The sequence below is a fragment of the Camellia sinensis genome, chromosome 10, assembly GCF_055761805.1.
Source record: "Camellia sinensis isolate YWXY chromosome 10, ASM5576180v1, whole genome shotgun sequence".
Lineage (NCBI taxonomy): Eukaryota > Viridiplantae > Streptophyta > Magnoliopsida > Ericales > Theaceae > Camellia > Camellia sinensis.
Window position 1 is genome coordinate 28,057,291 of NC_138970.1, and position 24,684 is coordinate 28,081,974.

The window sequence follows — 24,684 nt, forward strand, 5'->3', positions numbered from 1 at the left end:
TTAGATCGGGGTATCATCAACTGAAGGTTAAACCAGATGACATTGATAAAACTGCTTTTAGAACAAGGTATGGACATTATGAATTTCTAGTTATGCCTTTTGGAGTCACGAATGCACCAGCTGCATTTATGGACCTCATGAACAGAATCTTTAAACCATACCTTGACAACTTTATTGTTGTATTTATTGATGACATATTGATTTACTCCAAGAGTATAGAAGAACATGAACATCATCTGAGACTTGCCCTACAAACTTTAAGAGAACAGAAACTGTATGCTAAACTGTCTAAATGTGAATTTTGGCTTGACCATGTTATGTTTTTGGGGCATGTTGTTAGCAAAAATGGAATTTCTGTTGATCCGCAGAAAATTGAAGCTGTAGTGAACTGGCCTAGACCAACAAATGTGACTGAAGTCCGAAGCTTTTTGGGATTGGCTGGATATTACAGAAGATTTGTCAAAGATTTCTCCAAAATTGCTCTACCATTGACTCAGTTAACTCAGAAGGGGACATCATTTGACTGGACTGACCAAAGGGAATCTGCCTTCCAGGAGTTGAAAACTCGATTAGTGACTGCACCAGTTCTTACCCTACCTTCAGGTACGGATGGTTATACTGTATTTAGTGATGCTTCTCATAAGGGTTTGGGATGTGTTTTAATGCAGAATGGGAAGGTTATTGCTTATGCTTCCCGACAACTGAAACCACATGAAAAGAACTACCCGACCCATGATCTGGAACTTGCTGCAGTAGTATTTGCACTGAAAATCTGGCGTCACTATCTGTACGGGGTGACATGTGAAGTGTACACCGACCACAAGAGTTTAAAGTATTTCTTCACACAGAAAGAACTAAACATGAGACAGCGGAGATGGCTGGAACTGATTAAAGACTATGACCTACAGATATTGTACCATCCGGGAAAAGCCAATACCGTTGCCGATGCATTGAGCCGGAAATCGATTGGAAACTTAGCCTGTTTGCTTATAGGGCAGAAAGAGTTGCTTTGTGACCTTGAAAAATCTGAAACCGAAATTGTTTTACGAGAACAAGGTGGAATCTTAGCTGCTATTTCTGCTCAACCGGCGGGAAGATGACATGGCCAAACGATATCCTGAACTGTTTCCACTGAATCCTGTTTTCTTCCAGAATGAAGGTAACTCGAGTTTAGAGGACTAAACTCTTTATAAGGAGGGGAGACTGTAACAACCCTCATACTGTTTACCGACTTATGACTGATTGATTACCGATAACCATCGATTATCGTTAAAACTGAACTGATCGTGACTGATAATGGGACGGGTAAAAGTACTGAACTGACTGACTAAAATTGGAAACCGAATTGATGGAGTATATGTTAGCTGAATTGCATTCTATCTGTTTGATTGTATGATTATCTGTTCATGCTTATATGTTTAAACTGCTAATTGAAGGCCTTATCGGCGGCCGAACTGGGAATTGATTAATGTTTTATGATCTTCGTAATTAATGTGATTTTATGGTGTATTTACCTGAAAACTGATTAGGTATGATTAAATTAGATTAAATTAAGCTAATTAAAGAGTTGGACTTAATTACCATTTTGCCACCCTTAGTGGCCCACTCAATATAACATATTTGAGCCTCAATATACACTTAGGCAACATTTTGCTCAGCCATTTTCTTGCTCTAGCCGACCAAGAGAGGGAGAGAGTGAGAGAACTTGGAATTCATCTTGAAGAATTGCTTGGATTGAAGTGTAGATTCCACATTGAGCTTCCCTATCCTAAATACAAGACTTAAGGTAGCTCCATTGTCTTCTTGTTCATGTTTTGAGTGGATTCTTGCATGGTTCATGTCATATTGATGGAGTTTAGAGCCAATCATGGGTTAGATGTTGAATTGAAGCTTGATTGTTGCATGCATGTTGCCATTCTTGAGTTTTGAGGTTGTAAGTTCATGTTTCCTCACATGCATGTTCATAATTTTGTAATGGTCCATGATTTCATCATGTTTTGAAAAGAATTGGCTCTTTAGAACATCAAATCGAAGCTTCAAAGTGGTTTGAATTCATGCATGTTGCATGTTCATATTGTTCTTGAAATGGATTTGAAATTGGGTTTGAATAAAACACCCTTGGGCTTTGATCTCTCAAATTGAGTTTTGAACCATGTTTAACTATGAGTTCACATGTGTTTTCTGGAAATTTAGCCCAAGAGGTCGAGTTTTGATGCTTTTGAACTTGGTTTTGAGCTTGGAGGTGCAATCTGGGTTTTCCAGATTTCGCATTTCCGCTCGAGCGGGGGAAATGCCGCTCGAGCGTGGAATCCGAGCATCCAGCATCTTGCACTGTTTTACAGTCCGCTCGAGCGGAAGATTGGGCGCTCGAGCGGAGTCATGTCTCAAGCTCGAGCGGGCGTCGAGCGGGGATTTCACCCATCCAGTACTTTTACAATACGCTCGAGCGGGAAAGTTTACGCTCGAGCGTGTACCTTTGTTTGCCTGTACGCTCGAGCGGGGAAACCTGCGCTCGAGCGGGACTCTGTTTTTCTGAAAATCCTGAAAATGCTTTTAAATGTGCATCTTTGCATCCTCATCCCATTCTAGGCATTCTTAGGCCTAGTTTAAGACATCTAGATGAGGATATCGTTGTAGAACACACCAAGGCAATTTAGGGATTAAGTTATGATATTTCCCAACTGTGTAGCTTAGTGTGTGTTCAATCTGTTCACTGTGTAGGGTTGGCGACTGGGGAGACACGCTCTAGCTTACTGTAGCCCAAACTCTGTGAGTAACAATTGTGTAAAGATATGTTCAACTGATTATCTTTTGAATACTGAACTGAACTGTTTACTGAACTGGTATTATTTACTGAATGAATGTATGTCCTTTATTTCTGAACTGTACTGTGGCATCCTTAGTACCTACTGTTTACTGTTACTGTTACTGCGACAGAATTCTCTGTCGGTTCCCTCGTGGAACCACTACTGTTTACTGACTGATGGCCATCATTACTGTTCGGTCTTTTAAGACCTACTGTCACTGTTATGCTAATGGATGTACCACATATGACTGTTTACTGTACTGAACAACTGAAATACTGATTGAATTGAACTGTTTTTCATTACTGTAAGGACATTCATTCTAAACCCCTTTACGCTTTATGTTATTCACTGGGCTTTAGCTCACTGCTCATATATATATGTAGGTGTACAGGCACCAGATCGGAGCTAGGAGCGTCAGGGTAACTCCAGTTTTGTCAAGCCAGCCTTTGTGCCTCACCGCGAGGTTCCGAGTTGCCATGCTATGGCTTTGGGGGTGTTTTGTTTGTTTCCCCCGTCTGTCTCCATACTGTTTGGATTACTGTATAGACTGACAGTTGCTAACTGTACTGTTATCAAGGGATTAGGTCCCTGTACTGTGTAACTGTAAATTTTGTACAGACTGTACTGTTTGTATATGTATGAGTGCATGAAAAATCTTTTTGGCATACAGACTGTCACAGCTCATTGGACATTGTTTAATTACTGTATTGGCTTCCGCCAGGCCCTGTACTCTGTTTTACTGTATTTACTGTTAAGCAGGCCTTCGGTAATCTCGGATTACTGGCCGGTTACGGTGCTATAATTGCTTCCGCAGCCCCTTACTATTTGCTAATCTGCTTAGAGGCCTTCGGTAATCCATGGATTACTGGCCGGTTACGATGCTAAACCTACAGGGGCGGGTTTGGGTCATGACAGTTCGTGGTTCTGATTTGGACGGTTTGCAGATCGGTTTGGACCCGCCCGCATATACGCGGTTTGGAAAAAAGACAACCCACAACCATCCGCAGTGTGGTTTGTGGTTGTGCAGATAGGGTTCAAGGATGTGCTTGCGATTTGTAGATTGGACTTTTTCTTCAAAAATTTATTTTTGAGCCTTATTTTTTTTCCATTTTGTAAATATTTATTTTGGGTCCTTTTCTCCCCATTTTCTAAAGTGCTCCAACATTAATAATTAATGAATTAAAACTTATAAAATTAAAAATACAACAAAATCAATTCGTAACACAAACAAATCATTCAAAATCTTAAATCAAATCATAAACTAACACAAGTACATATTTCAAAATCCTAAACTAGAACTCCATATTCATTAAGGAATTTAAAATTCCAAATCACACTTCATTCGGGACAAGTTCAGTTATGTAACAATAATATAATGATCAATATTTATTTAGTTTCAGTTGATATAATACTATTTGCAAATGTATTGCTAGAGTAAGTTCAAAGAATAAATGGTGTTTTGTTTTAGGCAAAAATATCTAGGTGGGATATAGGAATGAAATAAACGGTTAAGATAAAAAATAATAATAAAAGTGTGGGCGGGTTCTTGCGGGTGCGAGTTAAACCCGCAATCCGCCGGCAACCCGCAAACATGTCATATTCCAAACCGTATCCATCCGTATTATGTTTACGAAACCACCCATTTGTATGCGGGTTTGGTGGTTTTTGCAGATCGGATAAACCGTTGCCCACCCCTTATGTGAACCCATATGTCTTTTGACATAGTGTAGTTTTTAAAAAGATGGTTCAAATCTTCACCAGGCTGGCCACATCTATTACATAAATCTATATGAGTCATATTTCTCACAAGGTGCAATTGATCGGTTAGCAGTCTTCCTTTTAAAACAAGCCAAATGAAGCATTTCAATTTTGGAGGAATTTTAATTTTTCAAACCACTTCCAATTCCTGCCTTCAAAATGAGAATTAGAATTAGTAATGAGGTTATAAGTAGAGGCAGTAGTAAAGGTACCACAAGAAGAACCAATCCAGGCAGTAGTAAAGGACCAAGCTGCTAAGATATGGTATGGTGCTACCATATCGGAATTCGAGATATTCAGATAGAGGACAAAAGTCCTAAATGGTTTGAGACTCTCTATTTGGATAGAGATAAGACTCCTAAAATGAGTTCATAATACTCTGCATAAAGGAGTCCAAGATAGATATTATCCATAAGGGATAGAATCTTATGAAGTGGTACTTTTAGGAAATGAGAGCATTGTTGACTATAAAAGTAAGGCATTCTCATGAGTGTAAAGTATGCTTTTATTTGTGAATTATTTACTTGTGCCGATATCTTTGAGAGATAAGTTGACTGACTTGATCGTCGAAACACCCCAAGTGGACAAGTCGTCGGTGTCTGTTGTCTTTTTGTGTGCAGGTGTTGGACTTCTCTATTCTTCCATGTGTTCTACGGCTAAGTTCCTTAGATCTCGATTAGAAAATCTAGTTTGATTATGAGATTAAAAATCAAAACCCATAAGTATGTTAGATGGAGATGGCATGGGAAGAAAAGTGTATTCCTCATTATGTAACTTTATGTAAAAACTCTTTACAACTATTTTTAGTTAGACCAAATGAACTCAATTGTAATATATAGATAAATTACAAATACACTTTTTGATATTTATTTTAAATAAGATTGTTTCTTATAGTTTGGAAATTACAAATACTTCTTTATTATAATTTTTTATTTAACAAAATTAATAGGAAAAGTAAAATTCTAAATTACTCTACTATATAACAATAAAATTATTTGAATTTTTAATTAAAATATATTTTTAACATCATTAAAAACTAATTGATTTAATGATTTATTAATAAAATAAACCATTTATTATACGACTAGAAATTTGAAGAGGTGAGATGTAATTTTTAAAACTACATAAAGTAATTCATATTTTAAACAAATCTCAAGAAATGTGTTTGTAATTTATCCTAAAATCAACTAGTACATTTGTCCCAATTAAAATTATAATGACACGATTACACTAAAGAACACCAATGTAATTGACATTAGTATACAAAGATGATATTAACATAAAAATTATTCAAAATTTTATTCAACACATTAATTTTAAATGTACACATTTTTTAAATAAAATTTTGATTAAAATTTTAAGGTAACTATACTTATTAGAAGAAATTAGCTTTGCTATTCATCCATAAAGTCATCCAAAATCGAAATGTATGAATAAGATAAAAATTTCTTGATAAAATTGTAATTAAATTATCTAGTGACTAGAATTATTCGAAGAAATGTGACTTTAAATGTCACAATAAGTGACATCTCATTTTGCCTCTATCAACAAGTGGAAAGGGATTTAAACACTGCAAAAGGGTTCACAAACAAAACGAGTGTTAATTTTCCTACAATTAATCCTGGTCTGACCACTCGTGTTAGTTAGCGGGCTATGGTTTCCCACCAAGAAAGCAATAAAGTTTAAATTGTAAGTCTTAATAAAAGCATTGGTAGAATCCTGCTAAAGAGTCGTTGATCTGAGTACCAAAGGTCTTTTGGCTTTGCAAATTCTTGAAGTAGGCATTATCAAAAAAAATTGGACTAGTGGTGTCAAGAGGAAAGAGTTCATCTCCACTCTTTCAACAATTTTCTCACACGCTGTGTTTGGTTGAGAAATTCAAAAAATAAAAAGAAAAAAATGTGTGAAACTATCTAAAATGTAAATATATTTTATTCACATTTCACTTACCTTTTTCTTTTCTCTTTCCAAATTCTTCAATCAAACAACGTCAATGATACAATGTGACATGGGTGGGCCCATAGAGGTTTGGTCCACCACATAGAGCCCAATACACGATTTAAACACTAAAGCCCAACATTACTGGAACCCAACGTTACACCAAAAACCAATGGCATCGAAACACTTGTTAAGAGGAGAACCAGTCACATAAACAGACAAAAATCCTACAAAGTTATTGCACAACACATCAACCATTAATGAAGCCCCTGCAGCATTAAATGCGATAATCCCTTTACGTCGGAGCAGGCAGCCTCACCATGAACAAGGAAAGCTAGAGCGTAGAATTTTGGCCAACATGACAGGTCAGAATGGATAAGGAAATGATGAACAAAGAATATAAGGAGGCTTCCAAGACACAAAAAAGGTTAGTTGCCCTATCGTTATTCTTCGATCATTCGCCATTAACCGCTCTCTCTTCTAACTTGTCCGTCGGAAGGTCTGCTGGGGGACTCCCGTTCCCCACTGGGCTTTTGTGCAGGTACCCCGGTGGGTTCAGGGATCAACGAACGACGTTGGAAACGTAGGCCTACGATTAGCAGTACTATCAGTTGGCGTCGTCTGTGGGAACACCATTCCACGTGACAATTGTGCTTATTGTTACCGAAGACTCATTCCCGACAATCCCTCATCGCTGGCCATTAAGGTGAATGGTCACAACGAGATCCATGGCTTCTCAACACAACGTCGTCGACCCCCAAGCCAACCCTACCAATCCAAACAACCCACCTCAATACCACAGAACTCACCAACAACATCAACCGCTTTGCCGAGCAAAACCAAGCCTTGATCAACGCTTTGCTCCAGCGAAACCTCCCTATACCTCTTCCACCACCACAAGATATCTTTCCCAATCGAGAACAAACCCCGAGCCATCCTTTCCAATAAGCCCACCTCTCCAACTTAGAGGGTCGACAAGCTCCACCCTAAGACATGAACCCGCCACCTCGAGGTTTACATCCGTCCAGTCAAACACTTATCCCTGAAGGAGAGGCTAGTACTGTTCAGCCCCACTGTCCTCGGGGGGTGACGATGTTCCTATCTGGGATGCAGAACTCCAAGCCATGAAACTCCAGCTTCAAGGAGTTATGCAGAACATATAAAATAAACCCTCTGCAATGGCCAACTCCCCATTTGTCGCCTCCATCAGGGACAAACCCCTACCTCCCAAGTTCAAAATGCCCTTGATCGACTCTTTCGACAGCACAATGGACCCAGTTGACCATTTGGAGACTTACAGAACCCTAATGATCCTCTATGCTTTTCCTGATAAGATCATGTGTCGGGTTTTCCCCGTGACGCTTAAGGGGTCGGCTCGACTATGGTTTAGTCAGCTACTGCTGGACTCTGTTTCTACTTTTCAACACCTAAGTGATTCCTTTCTGAGCCATTTCATTGGCGTTCAAGGCCAGCGGCGTCCGACAACATAGCTTCTTAACATTTGCCAGACGGAGGGGGAGTCGCTACGTAGCTTTGTCACCCGTTTCAACACCAAAGCCTTACAGGTGGCGAAAAATGATGACAAGGTCATCCTCACAGCTTTTATGGCTGGTTTACGATCATCTGATTTCCCCTTTTCCCTCTCCAAAAACCATCCAACTTCCATGGCCACCCTCCTTTCCAAAGCCCAAAAATATATGAACGCCGAAGACTCTCTAGCAGCCTACCAAGATACTACAATTAAAAACCCAATCTCCACGGAGAAGAGAAAGGAATCTGAAATCAGAACCACCCAATATACATAGCAAACCCCTCAGTATACCGACCGACCCGCTCACCTTGATCGACCGGCTTGTACCCGATCGCCCAGTCGGTTCGAGCGGTACACTCCCCTCAACTCCCCCATGGAATAAGTCTTGAACCAGATCCAGTGAGATTACCACTTGAAATGGCCCCAACCCTCACGGTCTCCCTCCAACCAACGAGATCAATCCAAGTACTGCTGTTTCTATCAGGACCACGGCCACAACACTGAGGAATGTGTTAACCTCAAAGACCAGGTAAAGAATCTGATACGCTAGGGTCGCCTCAGTCGGTTCACGGCAGTTTGTCCCCAACAACAGCCAAGGCCCAAACCCGCTGGGGGACACCGCCGACAAACCCCTTCCCGACAACCCCCACAACCTAACTAAGACAACGATCGGCCCCATTACAACCCCGACCCCAAGGCAACCCTGCTCCCCTGGTTGAAGAGATCAGAGTCATCACTGGCGGGCTTGCATGCGGAGGACAATCCCGTTCAGTGCAGCAAGCCGAACTTAGAAAAATCAGACAGTGCTCCGATAAAGAAGTCGCCACATTGGATCGCCCCTTCAAACACCCCAAGCAGTGGACTAAACCCATCACCTTTACGAAGGCCGACTGCACAGGTATTCATTTCCCCCATGACGACCCCCTCGTCATCTCTGCTCTTCTATTTAATTACAAAGTCAGGTGGGTGCTTGTCGACAACGGCAGTTCTTCTGACATTATCTTCCTGAACGCCTATCGCTAGCTCAAAGTCAGTGAAGAAAAATTCTCCCCTCTCCAGACCCCATTAGTCGGCTTCATAGAGGATCGGGTGACCTCCATAGGTTCTATCAATCTTCCCATTACCATCGGATAATACCTACAGCAGACCACCAAGTTTCTCACATTCCTTGTCGTCGACTGTCCTTCTACTTATAACATAATCCTCGGCCACACAGCCCTTAACACTTTCCAAGCTGTCACCTCCACATATCATCTAGCCATGAAATTCCCCACCGACCTTGGGGTAGACACCGTAAGGGGCGAGCAGACGATGGCCAGAGAATGCTACATCGCCTCACTAAAAGATGTCAAGCTGAAGGAAGCTATGATCATCAAAGGACTCAACGTTAGAGACGAAAAAGAGTTAGTTAGAAGGGAACCAGTGAAAGAACTTGTCAAAGTCCTCATCGATCCTACGAACTCAGCCAAAACAGCCAGGATCGACAACCAACTATCCTCCTAGGCCAAGGTCGACCTCACAGCTCTTCTAACCGAGCACAATGATGAGTTCACCTGGACCCATTCCGACATGCCAGGGATCGATCCCTCTTTCATCACTCACCGTCTCAGTATCGAACCCCACTTCCAACCTTTCCGCTAGAGACAATGTATCTTTTACCCGGAACGCAATGCTCTCATCACCTCTAAGGTAGACAAACTACTGAAGGTGCAGTTCATCCAAAACGTAGATTACCTCAGATGGTTGTCCAATGTAGTCCTGGTCCGCAATAACAATGGTAAATGGCGACTCTATGTCGACTATTTCGATTTTATTCGAGTTTGTCCCAAAGATAGTTATCCCCTTCCCCGGATAAATCTGCTGGTCGATGCCACTGCCGGACACCAGATGTTTACTTTCATGGATGTCTTCTCTGGCTACAATCAAAATTCTGATGCACCCGGCCGATCAAGAACACACATTCTTCATCACTGACAGAGGAACTTATCACTATCGTGTTATGCCGTTCGGACTGAAAAATGCCGGAGCAACTTACCAACGTCTGGTCAACACCGTCTTTCAACACCAGATAGGCCAGAACATGGAAGTCTACGTCGACGACATGCTAGTCAAGAGTAAACTCTCCTTTGATCATTTGGCAATATCAAATGAAGCTGAATCTAGAAAAGTGCGCCTTTGGCGTAGGATCTGGAAAGTTCTTGGGCTTCATGGTCAGCCAACGGGGAATCGAGGCCAACCCCGAAAAGATCAAAACCCTGATAGAAATGCGGTCTCCCAAAACGGTCAAGGGGGTTCAATGGCTCACGGGCAAAGTCGCCGCCCTCAACTGCTTTATTTCTCGAGCCACAGATAACTGTCTTTCATTTTTTAAAGTTGTCCGATAGGCTTTTGAGTGGAATGTCGAATCTGAGAAAGCTTTTCAACATCTTAAGCAGTGCATGGCCAACCCCCTCTCCTCTCTCAAGCACTCCTAGGCGAAACTCTCTTCATTTACTTAGCCATATCAAACACTACAGTCAGCACTACCCTCATTAAAGAAGATAGCTCAGTACAACGTCTAGTCTACTATATCATCCGCGCTCTCAGGAGGGTGGAACAGAACTATCCTTTGTTGGAGAAAATGGCTATCGCCTTGGTCATAGCCTCAAGGCACCTCTGGCCTTACTTCCAAGCTCACTCCATAATGGTTCTCACTAACTAGCCTTTGAAAAAGGTCATGCAACAGCCAGAGTTGTCAGGCAGACTAATGCAATGGTCCGTCGAGCTCAGTCAATTTGAAATCTTTTACCGATCTCGAACAGCGATCAAAAGACAGGCCATCACCGGTTTTATCTTGGAATTCACCAATCTCACATCAAACGTGCCCTCTGCCAACGCAATTAAACTCCGAGGCAGAAGACCCCCATTCCTGGACCCTTCATGTTGATAGGTCATCCCGCAAAGAAGGTAGGGGAGCCGGTCTCATCCTCACCGCCCTTGAGGGAGGGTATTTCAAATGTGCCCTCCATTTCCTATTCGACGCAAGCAATAATGAAGCCAAATACGAGGCCTTGATAGCGGGTCTTCGTCTGGCCAGAGACATTGGTGTAAGCCATTTTCATGTGTTCAGTGATTCCCAACTGATAGTCGGGCAGATTACCAGGGAGTTCGATACAAAAGAAGACACGATGCAAGCCTATAGGGACATTGCACTCCCTCTTGTTCGTCTTTTCAATACTTTCCAGATCAAACACATCCCTAAGTCAGAAAACTCTAAGGCAGACGAAATGGCCCAATTAGCCTCAGCTGACCAGTCGGACCTCGACCACGGCATTCACATTGAATACCTGACCCATCCGGCTACTTCGCCAAATCAGCAGGAGGTTCACTTCCTCCAAAACGAACCTATCCCATGGGCTACAGACATTCTTTTATTTTTGACGCGAGAGGAGTTGCCCGACGATAAACAGCAGGCCGCCAAAGTCAGAGCCCAGTCGTCCAATTACATCCTTATCAGCGACCTACTGTACAAACGAGGATTCTCACGCCCATACCTCAGGTGTCTCAGTCTTGCTCAAGCCACCTATGTCATAAGAGAAGTCCACGAGGGCATCTATGGCAATCATTTGGGTGCATAGTCTCTGGCTCATAAAATTCTTCGCACCGACTACTTCTAGACTACTCTCAACCAAGATGCCACCGAATTTGTACTCAAGTGCGATAAATACCAACGCTTTGCCAACATCCCCCATGCTCCACCAACAGAGCTGATTACGCTTAACAGCCCCTACTCCTTCGCCAAGTAGGGCATCGACTTAGTCGGTCCCTTGTCCACTGGTAGAGGCCAGACCAAGTTCGCTGTTGTTGCCATTGACTACTTCACCAAATGGGTGGAAGCAGAACCCCTCGCAATAATCACTAAGTGAAACACCACTAGGTTCATTTGGCAGTCGATCGTCTGCCGATTTGGAATCCTTCAAGCCATCGTGGACAACGGTAAGCAATTTGACAATACCAAGTTCAGGAAATTCTGTGCAGAGCACTACATTAGGCCATGTTTCTCCTCCCCGGGTCATCCCCAAGCTAATGGGTAAGTCAAAGTCACCAATCGCTCCCTTCTGAAGGTCATCAAAACTAAGCTAGAAGCAGCTAAAGGACTCTGGGCCGAGGAATTATCGAACGTGCTATGGGCTTATCGGACGACCGCTCAAACCCCTACTGGGGAAACCTCTTTCCGTCTAACATACGGTGCTGAGGCCGTCATCCCAATGGAAATCGACTTGCCGACCCCTCGGGTCTTACACCCGAATCCAGAACTAAACGAAGAGTTGTGTCGGGCTGACTTGGACCTAATTGAAGAGCTCTGAGAGATAACTACTGTCAGACAGGCATCATATCAACAAAATATGAGAACACATTATAACTGCAAGATTTGACCTCGAGAGTTCGCAGTGGGAGATCTAGTCTTGCACGAAGCAACCCTTGCCACTAAAAATCCGACCGAGGGCAAACTAGCAGCTAAATGGGAAGGACCTTATGTTCGCAGGGCAAGACCCTGCCCTGGCACTTACCGTCTCCAAGATATGGAAGGCAGGGACCTCCCCTATCCATGGAATGCCGAGTACTTGAAGCGTTATTTCCAGTAAAATAGCGTCTCCTATTTTTGTATTGTTCGATTGTTGTATGCTCTTTTCGATGATTTGCATACTTGTTCATTTTTGCCCTTTCCATACATGGTATAAACTTGTGATCTATAGGCTGTGCTTTAAATGACAACGATTTGACATCTCCATTATCTGTGTTGCATTTTGATAACAACTTTTTACCTAAAGCCACAGCTAGATTGAGCACGGAGAGTTCAGCCAGACTGAGTTAACTAAAAGCCCCAGCCAGTACGAAGTGCTCAGCCAGACTGAGTTAACTAAAAGTCTCAGCCAGACTGAGCACGAAAAACTCAACCAGACTGAGTTACCTAAAGCCCCAGCCAGACTGAGCACGAAGAACTCAGCCAGACTAAGTTACCTAAAGCCTCAGCCAGACTGAGTTAACAAAAGCCTCAGCCAGATTGAGCTGGAAGAGCTCAACCAGACTGAGTTACCTAAAGTCTCAGCCAGACTGAGCATGAAGAGCTCAGCCAGACTGAGTTAACTAAAAGCCTCAGCCAGACTGAGCACGAAGAGTTCAGCCAGACTGAGTTACCTGAAGCCTCAGCCAGATTAAGCACGAAGAGCTCAGCCAGACTGAGTTAACAAAAGCCTCAGCCAAACTGAGCACGAAGAGCTCAGCCAGACTAAGTTACCTAAAGCCTCAGCCAGACTAAACACGAAGAGCTCAGCCAAACAGAGTTAACTACAAGCCTCAGCCAGACTGAGCATGAAGAGCTCAGCCAAACTGAGCACGAAAAGCTCAACCAGACTAAGTTACCTCAAGCCTCAGTCAGACTGAGCACGAAGAGCTTAGCCAGACTGAGTTAACTAAAGCCTCAGCCAGACTGAACACGAAGAGCTCAGCTAGACTAAGTTACCTAAAGCCTCAACTAGACTAAGCACGAAGAGCTCAGCCAGACTAAGTTAACTAAAGCCCTAGCCCGACCGAGCCCTTCAAGTCTCATCCATACTTTATTAAAATCAAAGATCATAATCATCCATTTTTTACTATTCATACAAGTTAGCCTGTTTGCCTATTTTTACATCACAGTTTACTTACCAAATTTCATATTCCCAAATTTTTCTCACCCATTTTTTATCCAATTCTACTCAACCATTTTTACCATTCAAACTTTACAAATCAAAGCAATAACAGCAACAAAAATAACAATAAATAAGAGAACTCGTTGTTTTATTAACCAACTTGCACTTTCATACAATTCGTTGCAGAAATTACATGTATAAAACAAAACAAAACAAACAAAAACAAATTTTTTTACACTTTGTTACAGAGATTAATCCCCCTCGTTGGAGGCGAGATCTTCGTCTCCAATCCCCTCATCCAAGGGGGTCTGGGCAACGTCGTCTTCTCCTACCTTCACGAGACTGAAGTCCACGCCTGGGAACAGCTCTTGTGCCTTATACTTGAAGCTTATCCAGCCACTGTCCCAGTATTGGCTCATCTCGTGTTTGTAGAAATCTGACCGCTGGAAGCTTTGGATCACTTCTTCTTTGCTCCTACCTCCAGCAGCCGCTCCCGACGGCCCAGCCCTCCTTCTCCCTCCTTCGCCAAGCTCCTGGTGACTGCGGCATCAATGGCCATCTGGAATTCGGTGGACCCCTTGAATTGCTCCACAGCCGCTACGCATAAGTCGGGGTACACCAACCTCTCAGATGCCAATTTGGCCCTCTCCTCTGCCAGTGCCTTCTCTAACTCTGCGATCCGACCATCTGCCTCTTCTTTGTCCTTGAATGCCTGGTCAGGCAGATCTTCATTGTTGGAAAGGGCCTCTTCCAACCTCTCATTGGCAGTGGTGCAGGCTTGTTGGACCAGGTCTAGCTTCCTCTTCTCGCCCGCCAACTCAAACTCCAGTTATACCATCTTGTGGCACTCCGCTTCCAACTCTGACTTGGTCACGACGAGCTCGGCGCCAGCACGCTCTGCCAAATAGCTCTGCACCACCGCCAGTACTTCCATCTTCTTTACCCTTTGCGCACGCACTCTGAGCGACTTTCCTCCAGCCCACTGTCTTAACCTTTAGGTTTTGCAGCTGCGCCTTCACCCCTTCAGCCTCCACCTTCGCACGCGCTGCCTTATTCATTAGGGCAGCCACCAAGGTCATCGCCTCCATCTGCGGTGAGCAGAACCCTCTCAGGAGGTCGACCTCTTTTAATCGCACCATTGACCGCACGACCGCATCTTCCACTACTCCAATGAGACGGTCGGCAACGACCCTGGCCTCTCTCTCTTCTTCTAACGATCGACCTGTCACCGCGCGCACGCAGTACATAGCAGTCTTCAACGTAGCACTCGCCTCTAGTCTGCTAACCCCAACTTTCCCTTCACCAGGACTAGGGAATACTTCTGGCGCAGACGCCACCCTCATCACCACTTTTGCACTTGAGCCCATGTCTTCTTTCAGCACTTAGGCCCATGTCTTCTTCCACCACTTGGGCCCATGGTTTCTTTCACCACTTGGACACTCTCTCCTTCTAGAGCTTCTTCCACCCTACCCTCCTTCATCTTCTTTAAAACAGGGGCGCCCTTACTCCCCTCTGCCGCCGCCCTCTTCTTCTTCGTCTTCTTTAACACCGTCTGCACCTCCTGTTTGCCTCTCTCCTTCAACGGGTCTACTGGAGGCGGCAGTGGGGCAAAGTCAGTTAGGTCTTTGTCTTCCAACGGTTTAGGTCATGGTTGGACTCGCTCCCTCATCACCTGTTTAGGCGCAGACCCCAACTGTGTTTCCTTATACTTGTCCGCCTTGGCGAACGCTCTCCGTTCCTCTACCTCCTTCGCTTTCCTTCTTGCCTCTAACTTCTCTCGCACAAGATCCTTCTCCGTCGGTTGCGGTCACAGGCTCAAGGCAAACAGGGTTGAAGGTCGGACAAGGTTATCCCACTTCGCACTCTCCTTCTCCCTCCACTCCTTCACCTACTTCACCCTGTTCTCAGACTTCGCATCTAGCCTTGGCTCCACTGACTTTGTGGGGAATTTCCACGTTGTGCGAACCCTCTCCCACCGTTCGCCGATACATAGAATCATCTCGGCCTCCACCCTTTTACTGAAGATGGTAAGCCTGCCACTAGACCTCGGCCCGCCACCGCCTATAGGGTCACCTACGTTTCTTGTTGTCCGAAAGCTTTGTAGCAAGAGAAGAATTCCTCCACTGTCATAGTCGTCCCCCTCGGTCGCCTATGGCCACGCGATCGCGCAGGCCATTAGTATTTTCTATGCGTTGGGCATCAGCTGCCCTGGTGCCACCTTTAGTCGATTCAGTACGTCCACTACTATTTGGGGGAACGGCAGCCTCAGCCCTCTCCCCTCCCCCGGCAATGCCTCCTCATATAGCGTAAATTCCATCAATCGTGCATCCGACGCCCTCTCCTTAGAGGTGGGCAACCTCAGCTCTTTCTCCACCGGAATTTGGTACTTTCTTCTTACCTCCTCTAACTCTTCCGCTGTGAATGTAGACTTGTTGGCCTTGGTGTGCCAGTGGTCCTGTTCTACTTGGCTAATTAGCCTAGCGGCTACGATCATCGTCGCTTGGTAAGCCCGCGCCGCTTGCCCAGTCCCCCTTTCCTCCCTCCTCTTTGTGCTGTATTATTCAGCCAACTTCACTGCGTCGTCCTCTCCCAATGCCTCTAGCCTCATGGCTAGCACTTCATCTCGAGCCATCCCTTCTACGTGTCTGCGTATCGCTTCGGGCGCTGGCACAAGGAAGTTCGCAAAGTGTTGCAGAGGCATGTCACACGAAACAAATGAGTTCACCTCTGGGATGTGTTGGTTTTTCATGAAAAGGTAAGTAAAACAAATAACTCCAAATGCCCAAGGTTTGCCTATATTCCAAGGATCGAGATTAAATTTCGCCAGTTTGAAAATTTTCGAAAGCTTCCGCCCCCACTTTTTCCACGCCCCATATTAGTCCTACCCCTTCGTTTCCTACTAACGCATCAGCTCTCTTATCACGGGATCGTGCCACGAGCACAACCACAATTCACTAACCCTTTTCCCTTACCTGTCTACTCCACTTTACATCATCACGTGCCCCGCCGCTCCTCAAGCCCCGTACGCCGCCACTTTCTTCCTCGATCCCCCTTTGCAGTCAATCCTCCTCTCAGTCGGCCCTCTTCTCGCTCGGTCTCCCTTCGCAGTCGGTCCTCCTCTCAGTCGGTCTTCTCGCTTGGAAACCCTTTGTGGTCGGCCATCCTCACAGTCAGTCTTCTCACTCGATTCCCTTCACGGTCGGTCGTCCTCACAGTCGGTCTTCTCGCTTGGTAACCCTTCGCGGTCAACTGTCCTCACAGTCGGTCTTCTCGCTCGGTTCCCTTCACGGTCAGCCGTTCTCACAGTCGGTCTTCTAGTTCGATAACCATTCACGGTCGGCCCTCCTCTCAGTCAGTCTTCTCCCTTGGTCCCCCTTTACGGTCGACCCTCCTCTCGGTTGGCCATTCTTCTACTCGGCCACCCACAAGCCAGGTCTTCTTCCTTATTCCCTTCGTTGGACTGAAGCTACCCTTGGGAATAGGGGACTACTGACATAAGTAGGCCCATAATGGTTTTTGGTCCACCATTTAGAGCCCAATACACGATTCAAACACTAAAGCCCAACATTACTGGAATCCAACATTACACCAAGAACCAATGGCATCCAAACATTTGTCAAGAGGAGAACCAGCCACATAAGCAGACAAAGATCCTGCAAAGTTATTGCGCCACGCATCAACCATTAATGAAGCCCCTACAGCATTAAATACGATAATCCCTTCACGTCGAAACAGACAGCCTCACCATGAACAAGGGAAGCTAGAGCGTAGAATTTCGGCCAACGTGCCAAGTCGGAGTGGACAAGGAAATGATGAATAAAGAATATAAGGAGGCTTCCAAGACACGAAAAAGGTTAGGTGCCCTATCGTTATTCTTCGATCATTTGCCATTAACCCCTCTATCTTCTAACTTGTTCGTCGGAGGGTCCGTTAGGGGACTCCCGTTCCCCACTAAGCTTTTGTGTAAGTACCCCAGTGGGCTCAGTGATCAACGAACAATGTTTGAAGCGTGGGCCTACGATTAGCAGTACTATCACAATGAATTGGGAATCTAAGTGTCACCACAATGATAAGTTACTCAATTTTGCTACCATTTCACCCTCTCATGTGGTTTGATATCCAAGAGAGAGAGAGGATGTTGGATGGAGATGAGCTAGGGAATAGAAGTGTATTGCATACTACTCCCTTCGGTCTAAAATAATTTCTTTTAAGAAATTTAAATTTTTTTAATAGTATAATTATTATATTTTAAAAATATTAATTTTTCAAAATTATACTTTGATAGTACATTTTTTTAGAAATATTGATTGTCATAATTGTATTTTGTGTGTTATTAATGTATTTAAAATAATGGCAAAATAATAAATTCATATTATTTTATTCCTTAATTTTTGAAAATGAACTAATGTTTTAGAATAATAAAAAATGAAATAAAAGACTAATATTTTGAGATAGAGAAAGTATAAGCATTTGTCAAAGTTTAATGAATTTTTTTTGAAACTATTTTCTCTCTCTGGGGAAAATACAATATATTATGAGTCCATCTTAGATTTATTTCATTGATTTGAACGGTTCAATTTTTAATTTTTTTTATAAATCATTTATAATAAAAAAAATTAAATTAATCTGATATCAGCACTAGATATTTGAATTATATTTATTTTTAAAAAAATAAAAAAATATATAACTATTATTAATATTCAATCAACTTAATTTTGTTTGAACTCACAAAAATGTGACATTTGGTAAAATTTTTGGTAGAATTTTTTGGATCTCTAGCATTACTCTTCTAAAAAATATAAGGAAGGATGTAATTCAAAATGAATAAAAAGTTAACCCCTTTTTTTTTTGGGCTTGCTGAAAGACCCCATAGAAGCCCAGTGGGCCTCGGCCCAGACTGTCCCGTCATCGACTCTCCGTGTTCCCTTCCACAGATGCTTCGATACGAAGCACCATTAACCAATCACACAAATTCACCCCAAAAATCTCAAAATTGAATGCCAAAATTCACTTCATAGCTTGAAGAACAAGCGACGATTACTCTACTTTCTGTCTATATATATCTATATATCTCCCATTTTCATCTCATGCTCTTGAGATTCTTCTGCACAACCTATTTGCGACCCCCATTTTCTCGCCAGTTTTCTCGGCAATTTTCTTTTGCAGGACAGATGAGCAGCGGCAGGGGTTCGGGAGTTACCCGAGGTTCTGGCATTCGTCGCGGAACTGTGAGTTTTTCTATTTTAATTTTGTTACGGTGTTGGTCTGCTAGATCAATGATTGTTGTTTGTTTGGGGGATTTTGAGTTGGGTGTGTGAAATTCACTGTGATGAAAAACAGAGAAGATAGAAATTGATGTGAAAAAACTAATCTTTATTGTAATAGATGATCATTAGGGTTTTAAAGTTGATATTTTTATGTGTTTTATTTGTTTTGTGTATATATATATGCCTACTTGTTAAAGTCACAATTGTCAGTAACCTATCTGAAATTTGGTGGGTTGAATTTTTAACATTTTTATACTTGTAACTATCTGAGGAGCATTAAATGTTGTTTGGATTTTAGTAATTGCGACACTATATTCTATTATATAAAGCATAGGTGTAAACCCTGTCATGTTTTTTATTTTTATTTTATTATCTCACAAGAATGTCACATCCGATAACTTCAGAACGATTTTTTCAATTTATTAACTGCCCGAAACTACTGAATGGTATTCCTCATTAATAAAATTGCCCCGTAATCATTTAATGATCCAAAAATTTATATGTAAAAATACAAATGTGTCGCATCTGCACTAAAGTTGATTATGATGGAATATTGATCATGTTAGAAGCATTTTCAATAATTCATTTTTTCCTTGAACGTAGCAATTTCAGTAGTTGTGTTGAAGTACATCACTGCATATGATCAATCCTGATTGTATATTTATTTGCTTGAAACACATTTTTTGACATACCCACATTCATTGTGTTTCTTTTTTCTTTTCTTTTTTTGTTTTGATCTTGTTTATGCAAATGCATAGGTTGGTGTTAATAGGCCTCCACCTGATGCTTCCATCGGTGCCAAGGGTGGATATTCCAATGTTAGAGGACAAACTTTTCAGCGGAACATTGTCTCAGAGCATCCCAAATCCTTGTCTGCTTCGGATGCTGTCAAGGAAGAGGAATGGCCTTCACTTTCTGCTGGTATCGGTTCTAGCTCTAAGTCTAAAAGGAGAACTAAGGTTGACTTGGGAACTGAGGTTGAGCAAAGATTAGAAGAAAGGCCAGGGGACATTGGTTCATCACAACTTAAGGTTTCACCTGTACCAAATATTAGAAGCAATGAGGAAAATTCTTTGCCGGCAAGTTTAGGTAAGAAGCATGTGCCTTTGCCTGATAAGATACAGTTTGGCCAAACTTGGAATGAGCAAAGATTAGAGGAAAGGCCAGGTGACATTGTTTCATCGAAACTTGATGTTTCGTCTGTGGCAAATCTTAGCTTCAATGAAGAAGGTTCTTTGCTTACCAATTTTGGGAAGAAGCATGTGCCTTCACCTATTAAAAGACACGAGTTTCCCCATACTCAACCCGAGAATTCATTGGGTGCAAGAGAAACAGATTCTGTGCCTGGATCATTCGATATCTGTCTTGCAAAAATTGGCAAATCTCCTATATATTTAAATGCAAGGATCAAAGGAAACCGAATTCAAAGGTCTCAACTAGTTCTTAGGCCAGGGATGGTCTTATTAAAAGGTTACATCACACAGAGTGATCAGGTAGTGCTTTTGACTGTTCTTTCTATTCTGACTTTTTTTAGCTAACAAATGCATGTTGTTTTGAGAATAGATTCATGTTTACAGTGTAATACACAATTGTCCAAGAGTTCTTACTATTTTGGTCATCTTATGTTTGTATTCTATGTTACCTAACTGCATATACCCATCTAAATCATTTAGGTTGAAATAGTAAAGAAATGTCGAGAGCTTGGTGTTGGCCCGGGAGGGTTTTACCAACCTGGTTATAGAGATGGGGCAAAGCTTCGACTACAGATGATGTGTCTTGGTTGGAATTGGGATCCAGAGACGAAATATGGCGATAAGCGGGCAATTGATGGTTCTATACCACCTGAAATTCCTCATGAATTTAATGAATTGGTTAAAAGAGCAATTCTAGATTCCCAGGCTTTAATTGAAAAGAAAATAGGGTTAGGGTTAAACAATGCAGGAGACCGACTTCCAGATATGTCTCCGGACATATGCATTGTGAACTTTTACACAACTAGTGGGCGACTTGGTCTACATCAGGTTAGTTGATCTATCATGTAGTTTATTTTGTTTCATCATAACTGCTTCAAGCTACAAACATCATGATTTGTCCATAAATATCCGTTGTTGATGTTACCATTTCCTTCTTTCTAAAGATAAATAACTGGTTTACCATACTGTACTCTCAACTCTATTAACTAGAGAAACATAACATGATGTTCATAATACCTTGCTTCTTATTTTACCTCAAGAATTCTCAAATACCTTTTTCTTTTTTTCTTTTTGTGGTGAATTGTAGGATTGTGATGAAAGTGAAGAGAGTTTACATAAAGGATTACCCGTTGTCTCTTTCTCTGTTGGCGATTCAGCAGAATTTCTGTATGGGGATGAAAGGGATGTAGAAAAGGCAAAGAAAGTTCAGTTGGATTCAGGTGATGTATTGGTCTTCGGTGGCAAGTCTAGGAATGTCTTTCATGGTGTGCAATCCATTATCCCCAATTCAGCCCCTCAAGCTTTGAGAGAGGCAAATCTTCGGCCGGGACGTCTGAATCTTACCTTCAGACAATATTGAAGAAGGTGCTGAACTTCCAATTTGCCAATCTTATTTGTTTGAACTGACAAAGATGTTGATTATGTGATTTTGATGATGACAATATTTTAATAGTACATTGTAATGCAGTGTGTTAGTGTTCTTGAATATTTGTTTGACTTGCTTATTAAATGTTTGGTGCTTCGATGTACTGCTTGTAAGGATTAATGCTAGGCTTGCTTTCAGGTGAACACCTTGGCTTCTTTGAATCCTTTTTTCTAGTTTTTGTAATTTTAATTTGTCCTTATATTCCATTTTTGAATGCGTTGTGTTTTACTTAAATGTGACGAGCTCAAGTTTTTGGAATGATCCAAATTCCACTTGAACATCCAAATTTAGGTTGATACCTGCAAAAATATAATAAATGATAAATTAAATAAATCAAATAGTATTTAATATTTATTTTAAGTTAAATAATTTAATTTATTTGCAGTCTTAACTTAAATTCATTTTATATCTGATAAAAACTATACCAGATCAGCCTTACTGATAAGATCAATAAATATGTCAGGATAAGGCAATGGAAGAAATTCACAGTTAGGGCCAAGTGTGTTTGCATCATTCAGGTCACCAAGAAAAATGACATTTCATCACCTAGTTTTACATAAATATAGATTTATCAAGTTGTGGTGGTGTGTAGGTCATTGATCCCATACTCTGATTAATTGTCACAATTTTATGCAATTGAATATTATAATGTTTTGTTTCGTTAGAAATTTATATTATTGACAAATATCAAGAGGGGCATTTTTAATTGAAGTTGTGTTTTTAAAATATATATGGGATTTATTTTTTGTGATTTTTTTATTGATTTTTTTTCATTTTTAGTGATTTTTTTTTTTTTAAAGTTTTAGAAAACTTTAGATTTTTGAATTCCACTTAACGAACTATAAAAAAAATTTAAAAAAAAAAATTGAAAAACAAAAAAAATGCCAAAAATAGTGGGCATTTCTCTGGCTTCAATTCATTTTTGGAAATTTTCAAAAAAAAATTACTTTTTAGATTCATTACACAAGACTTATTGGGAAAATAAAAAATTTTGAAAAAATGTCATTAAAGACAAATATATATATATATGACTTTTTTTATTTATTCCCAAATTTCTAAATAATATGAGTAAAAATATTCTTTTATTTTACTCTACTTCCTTCATTTGTTGAAGATATTCTTTTGGATTGAAGATATTTTTTCATCTCTTTTCCTCCGCTTTCTCTGCTACCAAAGAGAAGATAATTAAGATATCTTAAAAAAACTTATATAAGTTATTCCGATGTATCTAAAAAAAAATATAAAATAAAACCTTATACAATTACTTACTAAAAAGGAAAAACTATTCAATAATTTCGAAACATTCCGTAACCATATTTCAAATCAATCATTAATACTACAATACACCCGTGTCTCTAAAAACACTACATAATACTACAAACCCAGCCAACACCGTATGGTCCAGAATAAACTCTGTTTGTGTGAATAACTCCGTTTATAGGACAACTGTTGAAGATAGAGACAGATACGGAAATCTTACAAGACAAACACGTGTCATGTAATAAACTTTGGAATGTCTAAAGCCATCTTGGGTGGGTTTGTCTAGTAGCTGTTTTTATTTTTTATTTTTTTAATATAAAAAAATTAATGTGTCTAGTAATTATTAAAAAAATTTCTCTTTTTTTTTTTTAATAATATTATGATATTACCCCTTATATAGTATTGTGAAGCTCTTGTAAAGATGGGGGAAATATCTAAAAATATTGAGAGTAAAATCATATTTTTACAAATTTGCTTCAGTTCTGATTTTCAAAAAATAGTTTTTAAAAAATTTTACTTTTTTATTTTTCTTATTTTAATATTTTCAATGAATTTTTTTAATATTTTAAATAATTTTTTTAATTTTTAGACACACCTAACATAAATGAGGTTTTTTTTTAAGATCTCTGGTATTAAGACTTTATAGTATAAAGGACATCTAATATTTTCATAATGTCTAAGGTCCCTCAATTTGATCTAGAGAAATTCTGGTCCAAAGAAATTCTGTCTAGAGAAATTCTCTGCTTCTCTCAAGAGAAATTTCGATTTTGTTGAAAAAAGAGTACAATCTATAAGGGCAAACCCCAAGCTATTCAAGGTTGTCTTGAGGACCACCTATATACTGGGTTACAAAACAAAATGGCAGGAACCTAATGACCTTCAAAATTGGGCTACCATTGACAGCAATAACAGCATGAGCTACTTGACACAGCTCCAGCAACTAATTTGTAGATATATCAGTAGCAGAGCACAAATTACACTCTAAGCAGTCACCTTAGCATGCAAAAGAAAGTTTCCTTCCAATCTACGAGCTCAAGCACTTCCAAAAGGCAAGCGCTCACAGCAGTCCATATTCACAGCTAAGAATACGTCACATATCTGTAATAAATAGAAATTCTAGATCCATCCTAGAGAAATTTTGTTCCCAGAGAAATTCTGGATCCATCCTAGAGAAATTCTCTTCCCATAGAAATTCTGATTTTCTCAGAAGCCATCACCAGAGAAATTTTGGATCCATCACCAGAGAAATTCTCTTCCCAAAGAAATTCTAATTTTCTCAGAAGCCTAACAGTCCATTGAAAGAAAATTAAAGACATAATTTCAGATAACACAGCTTTGATACTTTTCTGAAAACACTTGGTGGGCATTGTTCTCAATGAATTGCTCATTTGAATATAGTAATAATATCAATTTTTATCAGGTGTGTTTTCTATAGCCAAAAAGATGAAGTCTGCTTGTTATCTACAAGACTTTCTCAAAACAAGAGCATTTTTAATTCAACAAACCAGAAATTTACTCAATCCAGAGAAATTTCCCTCTCCACTCCAGAGAAATTTACTCAATCCCAGAGAAAATCTCCTCCAACCAGATAAATTCACTTGTTGTCTGCAGTTTGATGGCTTCAGTGATTTGATCCAACATTATTTTTATACTACAAAAAGAGACTTGATCCAATAACCATATTTATGTCTATATTCATAATGAATTCAACATACAAAGCAATCCTTGGAATTTAGAGTCTGCAAAAAACAGAAAATGTGGAAAGAGAAGCAGCCCAGAAGAACCTCAAGTCCATGCGCCTCGGCGACCTCTACTTCTTCTACCACTTCGGTCCC

At 41.0% G+C, this 24,684-nt stretch overlaps 1 protein-coding gene across 1 annotated transcript; it reads left to right on the top strand.

Moving 5' to 3' along the window:
* The first annotated feature begins 18,557 nt into the window (after nt 1-18,557).
* LOC114281667 (DNA N(6)-methyladenine demethylase ALKBH1C) lies at nt 18,558-21,732 on the top strand. The gene is made up of 4 exons (XM_082891180.1): nt 18,558-18,931; nt 19,729-20,463; nt 20,644-20,991; nt 21,251-21,732. The coding sequence occupies exons 1-4, from the start codon at nt 18,791-18,793 to the stop codon at nt 21,521-21,523; spliced, it is 1,497 nt and encodes a 498-aa protein (XP_082747306.1). The 5' UTR covers nt 18,558-18,790; the 3' UTR covers nt 21,524-21,732.
* The last annotated feature ends 2,952 nt before the right edge of the window (nt 21,733-24,684 follow it).